Genomic DNA, 18,283 nt, shown 5'->3' with positions numbered 1-18,283 from the left:
TAGCACTTGCTAGTGAGGTAACACCCTGGACTGTGCAAGTAGAAAATGCCTTGCTTCAACTTCTGCACCTGGGCAGTTCTCTTGTTTAAAATGTTGTGTTGGGATTTGATCTTTTGCTGCTGCCTTCCCCCACTCCCTGCTGGGCAGCGATTCCCCCCCCCCCCCCCCCACAGTGTGTGCCCTCACTGGCCCTCCGATCATCCCAGTGAGGGCATACCCTTCTGCTCATGCACCTTCAAGGCTGGAAAGGGGGCTTGGAGAGAAATCCCTCATAATGATGTTTTGTTTTCTCCTGGTACCTACTTGGCGTAGATGCCAAAATGGATTTGTGTGGGAGTGGAGTGATGGCATGAACCTCGGTAGCCCACTAGCTTTATCATTATTATTACTAAGGGAGTTTGAGAAAGCTTTGCTCCTAATGCAAGAACATTAAAAACTAGAGCCCAAAGAAATTCCCTTAGGGCAAGATTATGTTTATAATAGCAAATTGGATTTTCAGAGGCTGTCCCCACCCCCTCACTCATCCAATGAATTGCGTCCTGTTGATGACATGGATGGGTGTGTTAGGGCCTCAGGCAGGAAGACAAAGCTTATGCCACTTGGGGGGGCGGGCATCTTTAGGAGAGTACTTGCTGTTTGTTTTTGACACTAGAAAAGTCATCTTTTTCTAAGAGCTGTTTTTCTAGGTGTAGAGAATGAAACTTCGTATCCTTGTGGGTTCAGCCCAAGAGATCACTTGCAGCAACAGTGGATGTCTGGGTTTTGTTTCTGTCTTGTGTTTTTATTATGGAAAAACAATGTTAAGGGGGGAGGGAATGTATGTGGATTATGGCAATGGGAGGGAACTCTGGCCTTGTTTCCCTTAGAAGACTTGTTTAGTGTTTTATCAGATGTTTGTTGTAGTTGTAGATGGAAAAGCTTGTGAGAAAAATAAACACCACATGGAGCCTGTAAATGTTTTTTGCACAACCTGTAAAGCATTCTTGGAAGTGGCCAGTAAAAAAAGGGTTTAACATTTAAAAAAATGTAACTGTGTCATTGTTTACATCTGTAATTTTTTTCCTCCCCTGTTCTCCTTAAAATATTCTGGCAAAAAATAAATGTAGGCACAGTAGCTTCCAGTTTTAGAATAAATAACCATTTGGGTTGAGTTCCCTCTACCTTCTGTGGCTGCACTGACTGGGGTGGGGTGTGTTTCTGGGGCATTTGCATTTATTATTTATTTTTTGGTTTCCGTTCTAGGGCTAAACTCAGCATAGGCACTTTTGTTCAAAGCTGGTGCTCTATAACTTGAGCCATACCTCCACTTTAGGTTCTTATAATTATTTTTCTGATACTGGGACTTGAAATCAGGTCCTGGGCTCTATTACTTAGATTCTTTTGTTCTAGGTTGGTGTTCTATCACGTGAGCCACAGCTCTACTTCCTTACCGGTTAATTGAAGATAAAGAGTCTCACACACAGACTTTTCATCCCTGCTGGCATAGAATGTTGATCTTGTGATTTCAGCCTCCTTAAGTAGCTAGCGTTAGAGGCCTGCGCCACTGACAACTGGTTCCATTTGGCTCTTTTGCTCATTTCTCAGTTATGCCAGGTACCACCAAGGATAGCCTTCCTCTCATATTGCTACTAATGCACTTTATTTCTACTATATCTTCACTTAGAAGCATGCATTCATTCACTTTGGAGTTTGAGGGGGACTTTATGCTAAAGGCTTGAGCCATTGGAGAGTAGAAAATGAGTTTTAAAACTTATGACCTCCACTCAAGAGGCTAAAATCAGAGAGATCATGGTTCATAGTCTCTGCAAGAGGGGGCTTGAGGGGAGACTTATCTCCAGCTAACCACCAAAACAGCTGGAAGTGGAGAAAAAAAAAAAAACGCTCAGGGGGGAGGGGGAAATGAGGGACTAGGTAACAAACAGTACAAGAAATGTATCCAATGCCTAACGTATGAAACTAACCTCTCTGTACGTTTGATAATAAAAATTAAAAATAATTTAAAAAAACAACGCTCAGGGACAGCTCCTAGGACTGGCACCAAAAAAAAAAAAGAAGAAAAAAGAGTAAAACAGCCAGGCACCATTTACTCAGGCCTCTAATCCTAGCTACTCAGAAGGCTGAGATCTGAGGATGGCAGTTGGAAGCCAGCCCAGGCAGGAAAGTCTGAGACTTGAGTTTCTAATTAATCACAGAACACTGGAAATGCTCAGATGGTAAAGAGCTAACCTTGGGTGTAAAAGCTCAGGGACAAAGCCCAGACCACGTTCAAGCCCCAGGACTAGCACCAATGAATAAACTTGGTATTGAACTGATATAACCAATTTCTAATAGGACATTTGGAAGTAAGGCTATTACAGCCCTACATACATACAGTGTTAAGTGGTACTGCTGTGTAAGTCCTGCCTTAACTTCATATAACATTCAAATTCTAGGGCTTTAAAAACATACCTTAATGCCTTCCTTGATTTTGGTATCTGGCTATTGTGTGTGTGCGTGCCAGGACATTATGCTCTCCCTTAGCTTCATTTGCTCGTGGGTGGCACTCCACATTCCTGTCTCTAGTCCTGCTCTACCACCCACTCACCCCCTTATCTGGCTAATTGGAGATAAGAGTCTTGGATTTATCTGCTTAGGGTGGCTTCAAACCACAATCTTCAGATTTAGTTAGGATTACAGGCATGAGCCACAAGTGCCTAGAAGGACTTTTTGGTTTGTTACTTTTTGTGTGCTGGTCCTGGGGGCTCATTGTCTCTTAGTCTTTGTGCTCAAGGCTAGCTAGTGCTGTAGTACTTGAGCTGCAGCTTCACTTTCAGCTTTTTTGGTAGTTAATTGAAGGTAAGACTCAAACTTTTTTTTTTTTCTTGTCAGAACTCAAGGCCTGGGCACTGTCCCTGAGCTTCTTTTGCTCAAGGCTAGCGGTCTACCACTTGAGCCACACCACCATTTCTGGCTTTTTCTATTTATGTAGTACTGAGGAATCAAGCCCAAGATTTCATGCATGCTATGCAAGCACTCTACCACTAAGCCACATTCCCGCCCCTAACTTTCAGGCTTTTTCCTGCCTGGTCTGGCTTCTGATTTTCTCTGGTCTCCTTCTGAGTAGCTAGGATTACAGGCCTGAGATGCCAGTGAATGGCAGGACTTTTGATTTTTTGAGACAATGTCTCTTTCCTTCTCTCTCACACCCCCACCTCCCTCTCTCCATCCCTCTCCCTCTTACCCAGGCCAACATAAAACTCACAGTCTTCCTGCTTCCTGAATACTGGGATTACAGGAGTTTCCCACTAGGATATTGAAAGTCAATGATAAAACAAGGGCTATGGGCATGGTTTGTGCAAGGCCCTAACTTCAAACCCATAACCACCAACAACCACAGGAGAAAAAGAAAAACGTAGGCAACCTCTTAATCATGCTGGGGTTTGGACCCAAGTAAATGCTAGGCTAGGCAAGAGCTCTGCTACTGGGTAGTGTCCCCAGTCCTACGCAAGATGGTAGAGCAATATAAACCCCTAACTTGATGAGCCGAAAAATTGAACTTTTAAAACGTAATGTCAACTACATTTATCAAGAATTTTCTGGCTTTTTGCCAAGTGTGAGCTGATGTGGAAATTTTCACTTACTGTTCTCTAATATGCACCCAGCAGGGATGCAAATCAGTGATAGGAAAGAGTTCCTCTCGGCTGTACCATACAATCTATTCATTAGGTGTTGGAGTGCTTGCTGTGTGTGAAGCATTGTCAGCATGTGTGGATCCTAATGGAACTGAGCATATTCCTGAACAGAAGGGGAGCTGGTCCCCTCCAAGTGCTTGCTTGCTTATCATATTTGTTCATCTTTAGAAGGAAGAAAATGAGATGACCTCTAGGACTTGCTAGGGCTCCGAGATTCCACCAGCAGTGAAGTGCTGGTTTTTGTTTTTGTTTTTTGCCAGTCCTGGGCCTTGAAGTCAGGGCCCGAGCACTGGTCCCTGGCTTCTTTTTGCTCAAGGCTAGCACTCTTACCACTTGAGCCACAGCACCACTTCCGGCTTTTTCTGTTTATGTGGTGCTGGGGAATCGAACCCAGGGCCTCATGTATACAAGGCAAGCACCCTTGCCACTAGGCCATATCCCCAGCCCAAGTACTGGTATTTTAAAAAATGTATTATAAGTTAATTGGGTACCCCTGTAGCCCACAAAGACATGCTTAAGGCTAACTAAGTTCAGTTGTTAGCAATACACCTTTATTGTTTGACTTCTCTCATCTCCCTCTCCTGTCCCTCTTTGGGAAGGGTGTAGGAAAGCTGCGGGTGACAGGGCTGTACCCCAAATATACTCAGGTCACCACTGGCAGCCCGGCACTGCCAAGTTTATCTAGGCCTTTCTAGGGAAGGGACGGTAGGTCACATCTTGATCCCTTAGGGGCACCCTGCTGGGGTTACCTTCTCTGAGTTGGCCCACCGACACTTATGCTCACCCCTGGCAGGAAAAGGATTCCAGGAGGCAGTTGGGCTCCTAAGTCCAGAAGGTGCTTGTGAGGTGTTAAATGTTGGCCTTGGTGTCTGGGCAGGAAGGCTGCTGGGCCCGGGCAAGGGGTAGCAGGTACACTGTTCTGGTCCTGAGAGGGAAATGAAGGCAAAGCAAGGCCCAGGAAACCCGCACAATTCTTTTTGAGGGCTTACTAAGCCAATGGAGAGGCCAGGAAGCAGCCACCAAGGAAAGGTGCCCCATCACACACAACCGACGCCTGTGGCCCTGATCCCCTCGCAGCCCTGGCAGCCCAGCGCGTCCTGAGACCCCCGGCCTGGGCCCCCTGGTCGTGGCCCCCCGGAGCCCTGGGCACCACCACGGGAGGACGTCCAGGGCCCGACTTCCCAACTGCAGGACGCGGGAGGGAGCAGCCATTTCGAGAGCCCAGGAGTACCGGGAGGCCCGCGTTGGGAACGTCGGGGCCGCCATTTTAAGAGCGGCCTGTACGGCGGGGCGTGGAGGCCGCCATGTCAGCGCAGCCCGGCGGCGGCCATCTTGGATGGGCGGTAGCGGGCGCGGCCATCTTAGGCTCCAGCCGCCCGGCTCCGGCTGTGCCCCGCCCCGCCCCGCCCCAGCGGGTTTCGGGAGCCGGAGTCGGTCCGTCCGCGGTAACCGCCCTGCCCCCGGCCTCCAGGCCCTCGCCCCAGTCCCCTACCTGCTCCCCTCCCTGGTCGCCTCTGCCGGGCTTTCCCGCCGCTGGGCCGGACCGGTCCGTTAGCGCGGGGAGTGCGAGGCCGCTGTAACCCCGGCCCTCCGCCGGGGGCGCCCGCGCGCCGGGCCCCGCGGAGCGCCCGTCGTCCTGCGGTCCCCCGGCATGGCAAACCTAGTGACCGCCGACCCTGCCCCCCAAGAACGCTGACCCCGGAGCCGCCCGCCGAGGCTCGGCTGACTTTATTCCTCACATGGCCCTCCCCTCCCCGTAGCCCCAGGTGAGCCCGGGAGCCAGCCCCCGGCGCACCCCTCTCCCCATTGTCTCCCGGCGGGTCACCGAGGGCGCCGGCCGCACGCTGTGGCAGCCCCCGGGGGCCCCGCGGTGGGCGGGGCGCAGGGTGCCCGAGTCACAGGGTGCTTGGGGGTCGGCCTCGGTGGCGAGGAGGTGGGAAAGACGTGCGGAAGGAAGGTCTTGTGCTTCAGATGATATCACAGGGCTAGGGAAGGGCTGCGGGGAGCCCCCGGGGGGGTCCCCACAGTTACCGACCTTAGGACTGGGCCCAGGAGAGGGGGAGGGCAGGGCTGAGGGGAGGGACGGGGCTGCTCAAAGGAGGGCGCAGAAGAACTTCTTCTCCCGGAAGGGGTTCTCCGAAGTGGGCACGGGAGTGATGAGGGGGTCCTCGCAGGCGTGGGCATCACAGTAAGTCATCAGATCTGCTGCTGCCTTGGACACCTGGGGCACAGCCGGGAAGGCGAGAGTTACCAAGAAGCCCTGCGAGGCGCAGCCTCCCTCCCCAAAAGGGCTATCTTTTTTATTTATTTATACCAATTTTAGGGCTCCTGGAAACAGCCTTCTCTTTTACCCCTAAAAACATCTAGGGCAAGGTCTCCCCTCAGAGTCAAGGAAAGGAGGGAGCATCTTTTATCCGTAGGGGATACTGCCCATCAAGGCCTCTGCCTTAATGGGAACCAGGGTCCTACCCACCTTTATCCGGCACAGGCTGGCCTCGATCTTAAGCTGCTCCACCATCTTGCGCGCTTGCCCAATACTCATAGTGCTGTTCACTGGGGTCTCCCCTTTCATCCTGGAAGAAAAGAAAGACACAGCTCAGCTCTATGCTTGCTAGTCACCAACCTTTACAAGTCTGGGTGGTGCCCCAATATTTTGTCCCCCTCTTATCCCCACCCTCCTCTTAACAGGCCTGTCCCAAGAAAATGCTCCCCAAATTCCCACACGATTTGGACTATACAAATGATTCTAAGGCTTTTCAGCCTTTCAAACCATCAGCTGTGAAAGCTTCTGCCAGAAAGTGCCCCACCCTGAAGAGGAGATCACCTCACCTCCACTTGTCCCCTAAAATGCCAGTGGGAGAGACACAATGACTCCCCTACTCACCTGAAGCCACAGGCAGCAGAAGGAGCAGCCTCCTTGGGATGTGTGGGGCACCGAACCCTACCTCAGATGGGTGCCCCACCCTGCAGATAATTGCAGCTGAAGATGTCTGTCGTGCACACAGCTATTACAGAGAGGGCCACTGGTCAGACCAGAGGTCTGTGGAGTGGTGGCAGTCTCAGTTCCTGCAATTCAAGCACTGCCCAGATGGCTGGTACCTGAAGGATGAAGGATGCTGGAAGGGGCTGCTCAGATCATGGAGCATACCAACTGCTTGGCCAGTGGGGGAGCCTGGCTGCCTGCATCCCCTGAGCACACCCCCACTGCTACTGTGTCTCTCCCTGCCCCTCCCCCATTGCAGACGTCCAGAGTGTGGGCTAGAGCCCTCCCCAAAGGAACCTGAGGCAGAAGCAGGCTCTCCCCCCTCCCTTTAAGCGAAGGTGGTCTGGGCCTGTGACAGCCTCTGCAGTAGAGTACACTTGGTTGGGGGGGGGCGACTTTGCTCATTTGAAAATCTGACATCAGCAGGGCATTCGCCCCCCTCCTCCCTTTCTCTGCCCTGACACAGCATTTAGCATCTGAATCTTCATTTCTCTCAGTGACCCTCCACTCCCCATATCCAGGAAAATGTGATGCATACAGGTGATCCGCTGCTCGATCCCCACATTCTAGCCCAAAGTGACTTGAGTGGGCGATCCAAGGGCAGCGGAGGGAATCATCAGGAAGATGTCTAAAGAAATGACGACGGACCAAAGAGGAGAAGCTGGAGGAAAAGAGGTATGCGGGGACCAGGTCAAAGGATCGGACAAGGAGGAGGTAAGGCTTGTAAAGGAGTCAGTGGGCATATTCTGAAAGTAAATGGGCTTCCTGGGATGGGGTGTGGGGGTGACAAACTGCCAGGGATATTATACTGACGTGACATTTTCATATTCTCTGAGATGACATCTTAACACTTGCAGCATCGTGCAGTGGCCTTGCCTTCTGCAGTGCCTTAACTGGGGGGATTGGACGTAAACAAAATAGGAGATGCCACCGATAGAGGCCTAGCCTACCGTGTGGCTCTGCAGGGGCTCTGAGGGAAACTAAATCCCCTCAGGGTCTGGAGACCAAACGCCGGGCCGCAGTGCCGCAGACAGCAGGGCACCTGCCCAACACCCAAGTTGCCCGGGTTCAGGCACAATACGCCATTTTCTGGGCAAATACTCCCCTCCTTCCCTGCCCACAGATCCCGCGGAACTGTGCTAGCTACAAATTAGTGCCCCCCGTCTCCATTACCACGCCCCCCTTCCCGCCAACGCCTCCATCCCCTGTGGGCGCCGGGGGTTACCCGGACGCCTATGGCGTGGGCGGAGGGCGAGAGCATGCCCTAGGGCACATTTTAGGGCCCGGTGGAAGGCGCCTTTTCCCGGGGGTGCCGGTAACCGGAAGGTGTCGGACCCTGGCCAGGAGGGGCTATGGGAAGCGCCCGGAGACGGGAGCGCTGCACGGACCTGGCCCCGCCCCCCGCGCCCGGCCACGCCCTCGGGGAAGGCCACGCCCCCGCGCCTCAGTCCGCGGGCTGGAAGGGGCGGGGCTTCTCCGGCGGCCGGAAATCCCTTCCCGCGGTTGCCCCGGCAGCGCGTGGAGGCTGTGAGGCTGGTGAGTCCGCAGAGCGGCGGCGGGCTGGTTTCCATGGTGGCGCGGAGGCCGAGGCGGGGGCGGGAGCGGTGGCTGGGGTGTCCGCCGGCGCCGAGCCCACTGGCCGGCCTGAGGGGCCTGGCGAGGAGTCGCCCCTGACTGCAGGACGCCCTGCCCAACGTGAGGCGCGCCCCGTGGGACGCTTCTCGTCCCGAGGGGAAGTGGAGGAACTTGGGAGGCGTCTGTGACCGCCCGCTCTCAGGCTGCCGGCTTCCAAGTCCAGCTGTGCTACCTCAGGCGAGTCGCGCAGCCTCTCTGTGCGGCCACCCGACTGTAAAGGCGCGCCGGGAGGATTGTAAGGGCCCATTCTCTGTGATGGGAGCGTTAGATGAGGGAAAGGGAAAAGGTAACTGGCAGAGAAGCGCAATCACTTGGGCGAGGCACCTGTGGAACCGTGGCTTGGCGTTCTCCTGCTGCCCCTTGTTCCCCAAAGCCTTTTTTACCTTCAGCTTTCTGGGGAAAGGAATCATTCTTTCCCCTTCTCTTTTTTTCTTCAGGAGCCTCCAACTGCCTCATCCCATGGCCAGGGGTGGCGTCCATGTGGCAGAACAACAACTAAGAACTCAAGACCTGAACCTGGGGCCAGACCCCCACCCCTCCCCACCATGGTCAATGACCCGCCCGTACCTGCGGTGCTGTGGGCCCAGGAAGTGGGCCACGTGTTGGCAGGTCGTGCCCGCAGGCTGCTGCTGCAGTTTGGGGTGCTCTTCTGCACCATCCTCCTCCTGCTGTGGGTGTCCGTGTTCCTCTACGGCTCCTTCTATTATTCCTACATGCCCACAGTCAGCCACCTCAGCCCCGTGCACTTCTACTACAGGTGAGAGGGGCCCCTGGGGGAGCTGCTGGGAGCCTTTTGGACTTTCTTCAGTCCTCTTATTTACAGCGGAAGATGAGTCCATTCTGCTAACAAAAAGGGCTGCAGCAGGTCTAGACTGTGGGATGCTCAAGTCTTAGTTGTACCTCTATCAATGAATTGTGCTTAAAAAAATGAGAAAGAAGGGGGTGACATTGACCAAGAAGCATTATACTCATAATCTGATTTATGAAATTGTACAGCTACATAATAATAATAAGAAGAAAAATAGAGGCTGAGTGCCAGTGGTTCACGCCTGTAATTGTAGGAGGCTGAGATCTGAGGGTCACAATTCAAAGTCATTCTGGGCAGAAAAGTCCATAAGACTCTTATCTCCAATAAACTACCAAAAAGCCAAACGTGGAGCAGTGGCTCAAGTGATTGAGTGCTAGCTTTTAGCAAAATAATAATAATAAAATAAAATCAGGGATGGTACCCAGACCATGAGTTCAAGCCCCAGGAACCAGCACAAAAACAAATCAAAAAACTTTTTTCCTCTCCTGAATCTTATCGACAAGAATTGCAATTTCAAGATGGATCTTGAGCTTATAGGAGATGTGGGTCTTATGAAACCTGTGACCTATCCTCTCCTGAAAGTGCCCGCCTGCCCAGGCATGCTACATATCCACACACCTCAGGCAATTTTGCTGACAATTTAAGGGCTTTCATGAGCCTCTACAAAATTGCCTGAAGATCCCTTTAGAGGAGTTTTTTTTTTTTTTTTCTAACTAGGCCCCAGATTAACACTAATGGATCTGAATCTCTGGAGGGAGGGCCCTCCATAAGTGTTTAGAAACACGAAGTCCATAGGTTCCTATCGAAGAATGTCTACTATAGCGAAGTACCAGGAAGAGAAAGTAGTATTCTGGCATCTCAAGCCTCCTGGCCACATCTGTTCTCTGTAACAGACAGAGGTGAGGTAGGACAGGAGGGAGTCCTAGGAGTTCAAGAAAGTATGCGGAGAGACAGGCAAGGTAAACTCTAACTTAGCAGAGGGTCATTGCCCTTTTCTCATTTAGGACCGACTGTGATTCCTCTACCACCTCGCTCTGCTCCTTCCCTGTTGCCAATGTCACATTGGCTAAGAGTGGACGTGATCGGGTGAGTATGCAAACTAGAGAAAAGTTTCATGGACAGTAAGACTTGAGATAGATGTGAAGAGCAAGCATTGAGTAATAGAGACAAAGAGCAGGGCTCTAAATGAAAGGGAAGCTAGCAAGAAATTAAGATCTCAGTGACTTCATCATTTGAATCTTTCTACAAGAGACATTGGGGGGAGCTGGGGATATGGCCTAGTGGCAGAAGTGCTTGCCTCATGTACATGAAGCCCTGGGTTCAATTCCCCAGCACCACATATACAGAAAACGGCCAGAAGTGGCGCTGTGGCTCAAGTGGCAGAGTGCTAACCTTGAGCAAAAAGAAGCCAGGGACAGACAGTGCTCAGGCCCTGAGTCCAAGGCCCAGGACTAGCAAAAAAAAAAAAAGACATTAGGGGAAATCTGACTGGTTTCAGAATGGTCATCTCTGCTAGAAAGTGTAATGTGTTGGGGCTGGGAATGTGGCTTAGAGATAGAGTACTTGTCTGTCATTCATGAAGCCCTGGGTTCAATTCCTCAGCACCACATACATAGAAAAAGCCGGAAGTGGCGCTGTGGCTCAAGTGGTAGAGTGCTAGCCTTGAGCAAAAAGAAGTCAGGGACAGTACTCAGGCCCTGAGTCCAAGCCCCAGGACTGGCAAAAACAAAAACAAGTGTGGTATGTTGTAGATTTCAGTGAACAAACCAACTATTTAATTGCAGTAGTATGGCATATACTCTAGAGTTTTAGAAGCTTGTATAGGAAATTATGAAATGGTTGGAGAAATATCTGTGACCTGTTATTACAAAGGGTACTGTGCCAGAGGACTGGCCAGATGCCAGTGTGACATGAACAAACAACATGGGAACCAGGGTGAATGTACATGGAGATTCAACCTTCTACACTAGCTAAGCTGATCGAGGCTCTGATAAAGCATGGGATCCCTGAACCTAAAAAGTATCCTGTAAACTGCACACAAACTGGAATCCTCAGATCTCAGCCTCCTGGGTAACTAGGATTACAGGCATGAGCCACCAGCATCTGGCTTAAACTATTTTTTTAATAGTGGCTTTACTGAGGTATAGTTCATGTACCATACCTTTCTCCTTCCTTTCTTCCTTCCTTTGCTTCTCTTCCTTTTTTTTTTTTTTTTTTTTTTTGTGGTGGTAGTAATGATACTAGGGAGATTGAACTAAGGACATTGATTTGATAGGCAGGCTTTTTACCACATAAATAAGCTACAACCCCAACTTACAATTCACCTATTTTTTTCTCGGCCTGGGAATTGTTCCTCAGCATTTTTACTCTGACACTCTACCCTTGAGCCACAGCTCCACTTCTGGCCTTTTTTGGTGGATACAGAAACATTTCTACTGGGGCTGGCTTCAAACCAAAATCTTCAGATCTCATCTTTCTGAGTAGAATTATAAGCTTGAGTGACCATTGCCTGCCAATTCACCACCTTAAGGTGTGTAGTTCAGTCATTTTTAATATACTCACAGTTGTACAACCATAATCTACAATCAATTTTAGAACATTTTTATTACCACTACCCCTAAAAAAAACATGCTTGTTATCTAACACACAGACACACTTTTCTGTGAGAGACATACTTTTCTGCAACCTGTAGATAGAAAACTACCCATTTTGGTTTTTCAAAAATTAGTGAATCAGGGCTGGGGATATGGCCTAGTGGCAAGAGCTCTTGCCTCGTATACATGAAGCCCTCGGTTCGATTCCCCAGTACCACATATACAGAAAAAAATGGCCAGAAGTGGCGCTGCGGCTCAAGTGGCAGAGTGCTAGCCTTGAACAAAAAGAAGCCAGGGACAGTGCTCAGGCCCTGAGTCCAAGGCCCAGGACTGGCAAAAAAATAATAAAAAAAAAATAGTGAATCAGGTGGGTTACAATCATTTGGCTTCTATTGGAGGAGGCATTATGAATCTCATGAAATCCTTTTTTTGTTTTGCTTTGTTTAAATGAAGAGATAATTCAATTGGTGCCAGTGGCTTACATCTATCATCCTAGCTACTCAGGAGGCTGGGATCTGAGGATCACGGTTCAAACAGCCCAGGCAGGAAAATCCATGAAACTCTTATCTCCAATAAACCACTATAAAAGCTGGAAATGGAGCTGTGGTTCAACAGGTAGAGCACCAGTTTGAGCACAAAAATCTCAGGGGAGCACGTAGGCCCTAAGTTTGAGCCTCAGGACTGGCATACATGCAAAAGCCAGGTGCCAGTGGCTCAGGCCTATACTCCTTTCTACTTAGGAAACAGATCTGAGCCTTGTGGTTCAAAACCAGCCTTGCTAGAAAGTGAGACTCTTGTCTCCAGTGAACTACCAGAGAGCCAAAAGTGGAGCTGTGGCTCAAGTAGTAGTGGCAGCCTTGGGTGGAAAAACTGAGGGACAGCACCTAGGTACTAAATTCAAGCCCCAGCACTGGCACTAAGAAACAACAAACATTTTAACCTTTTGAGATGGAGCTTGGTGAAGAACTATTTCCACTGTGAATCTCAGTCCTACCAACAGAACCAAGAATAGGAACTTGAGCCTGATGTACTAGCATGTGCCTCTAAGTCCCAGCTATTCTGGAAGCTAAGATGGGAAGTTAACAGGATTTAAGAAAGACCAAAGAAAAAGTAAGATGATCTCAGAGCTTCATGATTGTGTCAGGGCTGGCTGGGGAGGCAGAGCACGGCTGGCAGTTGATTAATTAATCACGGAAGTGAGGGCAGGCTGTCCAGGGGGACAGCCTCACTGGCACACAGGCCTGAGTCACAGATGGCCCAGTTGGCAACAGTGTAGTTCACTTTTGGGAAGAAGAAGGAAAAAAAAAAAGCAATAGAGCATTTCTCAGAACAGAGTAGCTGGTCATTCAGTACAGCCAGCAGGATTCTGAAGACTGGGGATTTGTCCGTGGATGGGAGTTGCCAGGAGGGGGCAGCACCTGCACCTTCTGGTTTTGAGCAATGAGGGAGCCTGTTGTGCTGTACCAGGGGGTTGTGGCTGAGTATTTGGAACAGGCACAGCACAATTTTGAAGAGCTTTGAAACAAGATGGTGGCTACCTTCGGCAGGTGCTGATGTACGGACAGCCTTATCGCGTCACCTTAGAGCTTGAGCTGCCGGAGTCCCCTGTGAATCAAGATTTGGGCATGTTCTTGGTCACTGTTTCATGCTACACCCGAGGTGGCCGCATCATCTCCACTTCTTCGCGCTCGGTAAGTGTTTGTGGTCACTGCGGGAAGCTGTGACTGCAGCAGTCTGAGGCTGGGAAGGGTTTCAGGAAAAGAAATCCCTGGTTCTGAGGTCAGAGCCAGTCCAGATAAGGGATGAGGAATCCACTTAGCAAACCACAAACATTCCCCCCAGTGTCTGAGGAGGCTTACAGAGTCCAGTGGCTCTCGGTAACAAAAGTTGAGCTGGGCATGATGGTAAAGGTATATAATCTCGCCACTGGGGACATAGAGCATGGGTTTGAGGCCAGCCTGGCTGGTATTAGCAAGACTTTGTCTCAAAAACAAACAGGTTTTAATAGTCACTGCCTCATAGTAAGACTGAACAAATGTAAAGTTCTTAGGAGATACAGGGACCATATTGTTAGTGAGCTGTTGACAGAACCACATCATGAGAGAGTGCATGGGGCAGAAGCTTCAGAGGTACACTGTGCCCTGGAACTTTCTCCATCCAGAATGACAGAACTACTTGGGGGAAGGGTAGATCAGAGACAGTGTTGTGCTGAATACACACACACAAAAAAAAAAAAAAGTCAGAGAAGGAGCCTTTACTCTTTTAGAATAAGCAAATGATATCAAGCCTATATTTCGTCCTACCCATAGTTTGAAGCCAGCCCTAGCAAGAAAGACTTTTTTAATTTATTTATTTATTTATTTATTGCCAGTCCTAGGGCTTGAATTCAGGGCCTGGGCACTGTCACTGAGCTTCTTTTTGCTCCAGGCTAGCACTACCACTTGAGCCACGGTGCCACCTCTGGATTTTATTGAGGAACTGAACCCAGGGCTTCATGCATGCTAGGCAAGTCCTCTAGCACTAAGCCACATTCCCAGCCTCCATGACACTCTTATCTCCAGTTAACCACCAGAAAGTAGAAAGCAGAGGTATGGCTCAAGTGGTAGAAGCCAACCTTGAGTGAAAAAGCTGACAGCATCCAGGTCCTGAGTTTAAGCCATAATACTGGCGCACACATGTGCACACACACACACACAAGTGAATAAACTGGGCACTAGTGGCTCATACCTGTCATTCTAGCTACTCAGGAGGTTGAGATCTGAGAATCATGGTTCAAAGCCAGCCTGGGTAGGGAAATCCATGACAATCTTATCTCCAGTTAACCACCCAAAAAACTGGAAGTGGAGCTGTGGTTCAAAATGGTAGAGACTTCCATGTTTATCGCGGCACAATTCACAATAGCTAAAATATGGAAACAACCCAGATGCCCCTCCACAGACGAATGGATCCAAAAAATATGGTACTTATACACAATGGAATACTACATAGCGATTAGGAATGGTGAAATACTGTTATTCGCAGGGAAATGGTCAGAACTCGAACAAATAATGTTGAGTGAGACAAGCCTAGAACACAGAAAACAAAGGGGCATGATCTCCCTGATATATGACTGTTAACAAAGGGAGACGGAGAGACAGTAGAGACCAAGTCTGTGAATACTGTATATGTTCTTGATACATTGTATATTGCATATATGTCAACCTGACCTAGACAAGGGATAGAAAAACAGGTCGTAAGATATCATAAGAAATGTACACACTGCCCTACTATGTAACTGCACCCTCTATGCACAACACCTTGTAAAAAAATTTATGTCCAATTAATAAAAAAAAAAAAACATAAATAAAAATGGTAGAGACTAGCCTTGAGCAAAAAGGCTCAGGGACAGGGCCTAAGCTCTGAGTTCAAGCCCCTTGACCAACCAAAAAGAAAGAAGGAACAAATGTGGTAGCACTGAGACTGAGAAGTAGGGCACGAAGGCGAGGGAGCAAGTGCCTGAGGAAGGAGTCCTCGAGGGGTGCTCAGGGGTGGGACAGCTGGAACCTGGGGTGCCTGCCCCCAACCTCTTCCTCCTGGCCCTGGCAGGTGATGCTGCATTATCGCTCTGATCTGCTCAAGATGCTTGACACACTGGTCTTCTCCAGCCTCTTGCTATTCGGCTTTGCAGAGCAGAAGCAGCTACTAGAAGTGGAGTTGTATGCAGACTACAGAGAGAACTCGGTAAGTGAGGTGAAGGAGTGAGGAGAAGGAGGCAGCATCCCTCTTGGCTCAGTTGATGGGGGGGGGGGGTTGGCCATGGAAACAGGAAGTGGGCCCCTGATTAGGCTGAGAAGATTGGGGGTCGCAGGACCCTTGCCCAGCACTGCCTTTACTTCCTCCACCCTGCAGTATGTGCCTACCACTGGAGCGATTATCGAGATCCACAGCAAGCGCATCCAGATGTATGGAGCCTACCTCCGCATCCATGCCCACTTCACTGGGCTCAGGTGAGCCCTAGAGGGAGCCTTGAGGTTCCATGACAGGGAACTCAGCCGCTTTCCTGGGGGCTGTCCTTAAATGAAGAGGCCTCGGGAAGAGGTGACAAGTTAACCCCTCACCAGCATGGCTAGAAGTTCTCTGTGCTGGCTGCAATCAGCATATTGACTTCCTGAGGAACCTTTTTTTTTGGTGTGTGTGTGTGTGTGTGTGTGTGTCTGCCAGTACTGAGGCTTGGACGCAAGGTCTCGTGTCTGGCACTCTTTCAGTTAAGTCATGCCTCCACTTGCAGCTTTTTGCTGGTTAATTAGAGATAAATCTCAAGAATTTGTCTGCCCAGCCTGGCCCCTAAACCTGATCCTCAGATCTCAGCCTCCTGAGTAGCTGGGATTTAACAGGCACGAACCACCGGCACCTGGCAGCTGAGAAACTTTTTAAAAATACCCTGCCAGGGGACCAGGAGTTTGGCCTAGTGATAAGAGTGCTTGCCTAGCATGCACGAAGCCCTGGGTTCGATTCCTTGGTACCGCATACACAGAAAAAGCCGGAAGTGGTGCTGTGGCTCAAGTGGTAGAATGCTAGCCTTGAGCAAAAAGAGCTCAAGGACAGTGCCCAGGCCCTGAGTTCAAGCCCCAGGACAGGCAAAAAAAAAAAAACAAATAAAAAAATACCATGCCAGGTGGTGCACATCCGTTATCTTAGTACCCAGGAGACCAAAGCAGGAGAATCAGATTTCAAGGCCAGCCTCGGCAAGTAGTGAGTTTGAGGCCAGCCTAGATTATAGAAAAGATTATCTCAAAAGAAGAAAGTGAATGTGCTAGAGGGGTAGCTCAGCAGCAGAATGCCTGCCCAGCAAGCATATAGGGCCTTGGGTAGGAGAAAGGAAAGCAGGGATGGAGGGAAAGAAAACCACTTGGACCAGGCGTGGTACTAGGTGCCTGTAGTCTCAGCTACTTGGGAGACCAAGTGATCAGAGGAGTCAACTTGCTCCCAGAGGTTTGAGGCCAGCCTTGGTAATATAACATTTGATTTCAGAGTTGGAGGCATGGCTTAATTGGTAGAGCACCAGTCAGTGATCGAAAGCAAGAACTGAGCTTGAGTCCCGGTCTCAGGCCAAAAAACAGAAAAAAGAAATAATATTAGATTCTCCATTCAAAAATACAACAGAATACTCATATAATCTACTGTCTTGATCTGTGGCTGCCCCAAGTCCTTGACCTTCATTAGAACCGGGGTAATGGGGTCTACTCTCTGAATGGGGGATGGGGGACATGGAGGCCCAATGGAGCCCTAAGCCAAACGCAGGAGGAACTGTATCTGGGAAAGGAGAAGGCTGGCCCTGCTCGCTAATGCTGCTCCCATTTCTTGCTCCAGGTACCTGCTATACAACTTCCCCATGACCTGCGCCTTCGTGGGCGTCGCCAGCAACTTCACCTTCCTCAGTGTCATCATGCTCTTCAGCTACATGCAATGGGTGTGGGGGGGCATCTGGCCGCGGCACCGCTGCCCTTTGCAGGTAGGAAGGGACAGAAACCCTGTTTTTCTTCCCGTCGTGATCTTTCTTTGTGGGTGGGCCAGGGACATGTTGGGGTTTAGGGAACAAGCCCTGATCACCGGAGAAGGGGTTTCCATCCTTGCTGCTCTGTTGTTTCTCCTCCCACAGACTAACATGAGAAGAAGGGAGAGTTCACGCAAGGAAGCCCAGCGACGCATCTCTACCAATCAGCCAGGTAAAAGGTTGCCTGGGTGGTGGGGAGGTGGGCCGGGCAAGCAAGGCCGCCTGCCTCTAATAAGAGGTGCGAGGCTATCACTGGGTCCAGAGCTGGGAAAGAGGCTCCAGAAGGTAGAGGTGGAGCAGCTGGCCTGGCACAGCGACCAACCCCAGGCCTCTTCCTCTTGCTTTGGAGGTTCAGGGACTGAAGGCACTCAGGAAGAATCCACCCAGCAGTCAGACTTGACGGAGGATGGTGAGAGCCCCGACGACCCCTCGGGGACAGGTAGGGCCCAGTCCCTGCTTCCTGGCTCCTCAGCTCTCTCCACCAGCCCCTGGGTCCCCCCAGTGGGTCTCACCTGTGTGTTCCCCTCTTGCTCACAGAGGGTCCGCTGTCGGAGGAGGAGAAGCCGGATCAGCAGCCCCTGAGTGGAGAGGAGGAGCTGGAGCCAGAGGCCAGTGACGGTGAGGACGGGACCGCGTTGCGGCAGCCTGGCCGGGGGCAGGACCGAGGTGAGGTGGCTGGGCTGGGGACAGGACCTCCGGTTCATCTAGTAGCTTATTTGGGATTTGGGGTTCCCCCCCCTTCTTTTCTGGCCCAGGCTCAGGTTCCTGGGAAGATGCAACTCTGCTGACTGACGCCAACCTGACTGCCTCTGCCTCTGCCTCCGCCTCCACTCCTGCCCTCTCCCCGGAGACCCTGGGCACCTCCGAGGCCTCTGCAGGCGGCCTCCGGCAGCGCCCCACCTGCTCCAGTTCTTGAGGAAAAGTGGGCAGATTCCTCACATTCCAGCACTTTCCCACCAAACCCCTTTCTCCTATGTTTCCCCTCAATAAACTATTTTGTGCCAGCTGCTTCCCCGACTCAGGAGTAGATTTCGGTTGATTTGAACATCGATTCCCCAA

The 18,283-nt window shown here is 50.6% G+C and overlaps 2 protein-coding genes across 7 annotated transcripts; one reads left to right on the top strand and one right to left on the bottom strand.

Moving 5' to 3' along the window:
* The first annotated feature begins 5,102 nt into the window (after window positions 1-5,102).
* Bscl2 (BSCL2 lipid droplet biogenesis associated, seipin) lies at window positions 5,103-18,239 on the top strand. Of its 5 annotated transcripts, none has more exons than XM_048361678.1 (12): window positions 5,103-5,116; window positions 7,176-7,368; window positions 8,727-9,046; window positions 10,102-10,183; window positions 13,239-13,382; window positions 15,277-15,411; window positions 15,580-15,677; window positions 17,041-17,182; window positions 17,330-17,396; window positions 17,574-17,663; window positions 17,762-17,842; window positions 17,980-18,239. In XM_048361678.1, the coding sequence occupies exons 2-12, from the start codon at window positions 7,279-7,281 to the stop codon at window positions 18,138-18,140; spliced, it is 1,410 nt and encodes a 469-aa protein (XP_048217635.1). In that variant the 5' UTR covers window positions 5,103-5,116; window positions 7,176-7,278; the 3' UTR covers window positions 18,141-18,239. The 5 variants fall into 5 exon arrangements, with proteins under 5 accessions (XP_048217635.1, XP_048217636.1, XP_048217634.1 ...); XM_048361679.1 differs by lacking the exon at window positions 5,103-5,116 and adding an exon at window positions 5,219-5,437 and having other exon boundaries at window positions 7,176-7,329; XM_048361677.1 differs by lacking the exon at window positions 5,103-5,116 and adding an exon at window positions 5,219-5,437.
* Gng3 (G protein subunit gamma 3) lies at window positions 5,591-8,017 on the bottom strand. 2 transcript variants are annotated; one of them, XM_048361684.1, is made up of 3 exons: window positions 7,880-8,017; window positions 6,145-6,770; window positions 5,591-5,892 (listed from the first exon to the last, which is right to left on the bottom strand). In XM_048361684.1, the coding sequence occupies exons 2-3, from the start codon at window positions 6,241-6,243 to the stop codon at window positions 5,764-5,766; spliced, it is 228 nt and encodes a 75-aa protein (XP_048217641.1). In that variant the 5' UTR covers window positions 6,244-6,770; window positions 7,880-8,017; the 3' UTR covers window positions 5,591-5,763. The 2 variants fall into 2 exon arrangements, with proteins under 2 accessions (XP_048217641.1, XP_048217643.1); XM_048361686.1 differs by lacking the exon at window positions 7,880-8,017 and having other exon boundaries at window positions 6,145-6,244; window positions 6,556-7,072.
* Window positions 18,240-18,283: the final 44 nt, after the last annotated feature.

Source organism: Perognathus longimembris, chromosome 13, assembly GCF_023159225.1.
Source record: "Perognathus longimembris pacificus isolate PPM17 chromosome 13, ASM2315922v1, whole genome shotgun sequence".
NCBI classification, from domain to species: Eukaryota; Metazoa; Chordata; class Mammalia; order Rodentia; family Heteromyidae; genus Perognathus; species Perognathus longimembris.
Note: the sequence above shows the minus strand (reverse complement) of the source record. Positions and strands in the feature narration are given on the sequence as shown.

Excerpts from the sequence above, each read along its gene's own strand:
- Gng3 (XM_048361684.1), bottom strand. The coding sequence starts at position 6,243 with ATGAAAGGGGAGACCCCAGTGAACAGCACTATGAGTATTGGGCAAGCG. Across the intron at positions 5,893-6,144 it reads CCAGCCTGTGCCGGATAAAG|GTGTCCAAGGCAGCAGCAGA; the intron begins GTGGGTAGGACC and ends GCTGTGCCCCAG.
- Bscl2 (XM_048361678.1), top strand. The coding sequence starts at position 7,279 with ATGTCTAAAGAAATGACGACGGACCAAAGAGGAGAAGCTGGAGGAAAA. Across the intron at positions 9,047-10,101 it reads CCCGTGCACTTCTACTACAG|GACCGACTGTGATTCCTCTA; the intron begins GTGAGAGGGGCC and ends TTTCTCATTTAG. Across the intron at positions 13,383-15,276 it reads TCTCCACTTCTTCGCGCTCG|GTGATGCTGCATTATCGCTC; the intron begins GTAAGTGTTTGT and ends TGGCCCTGGCAG.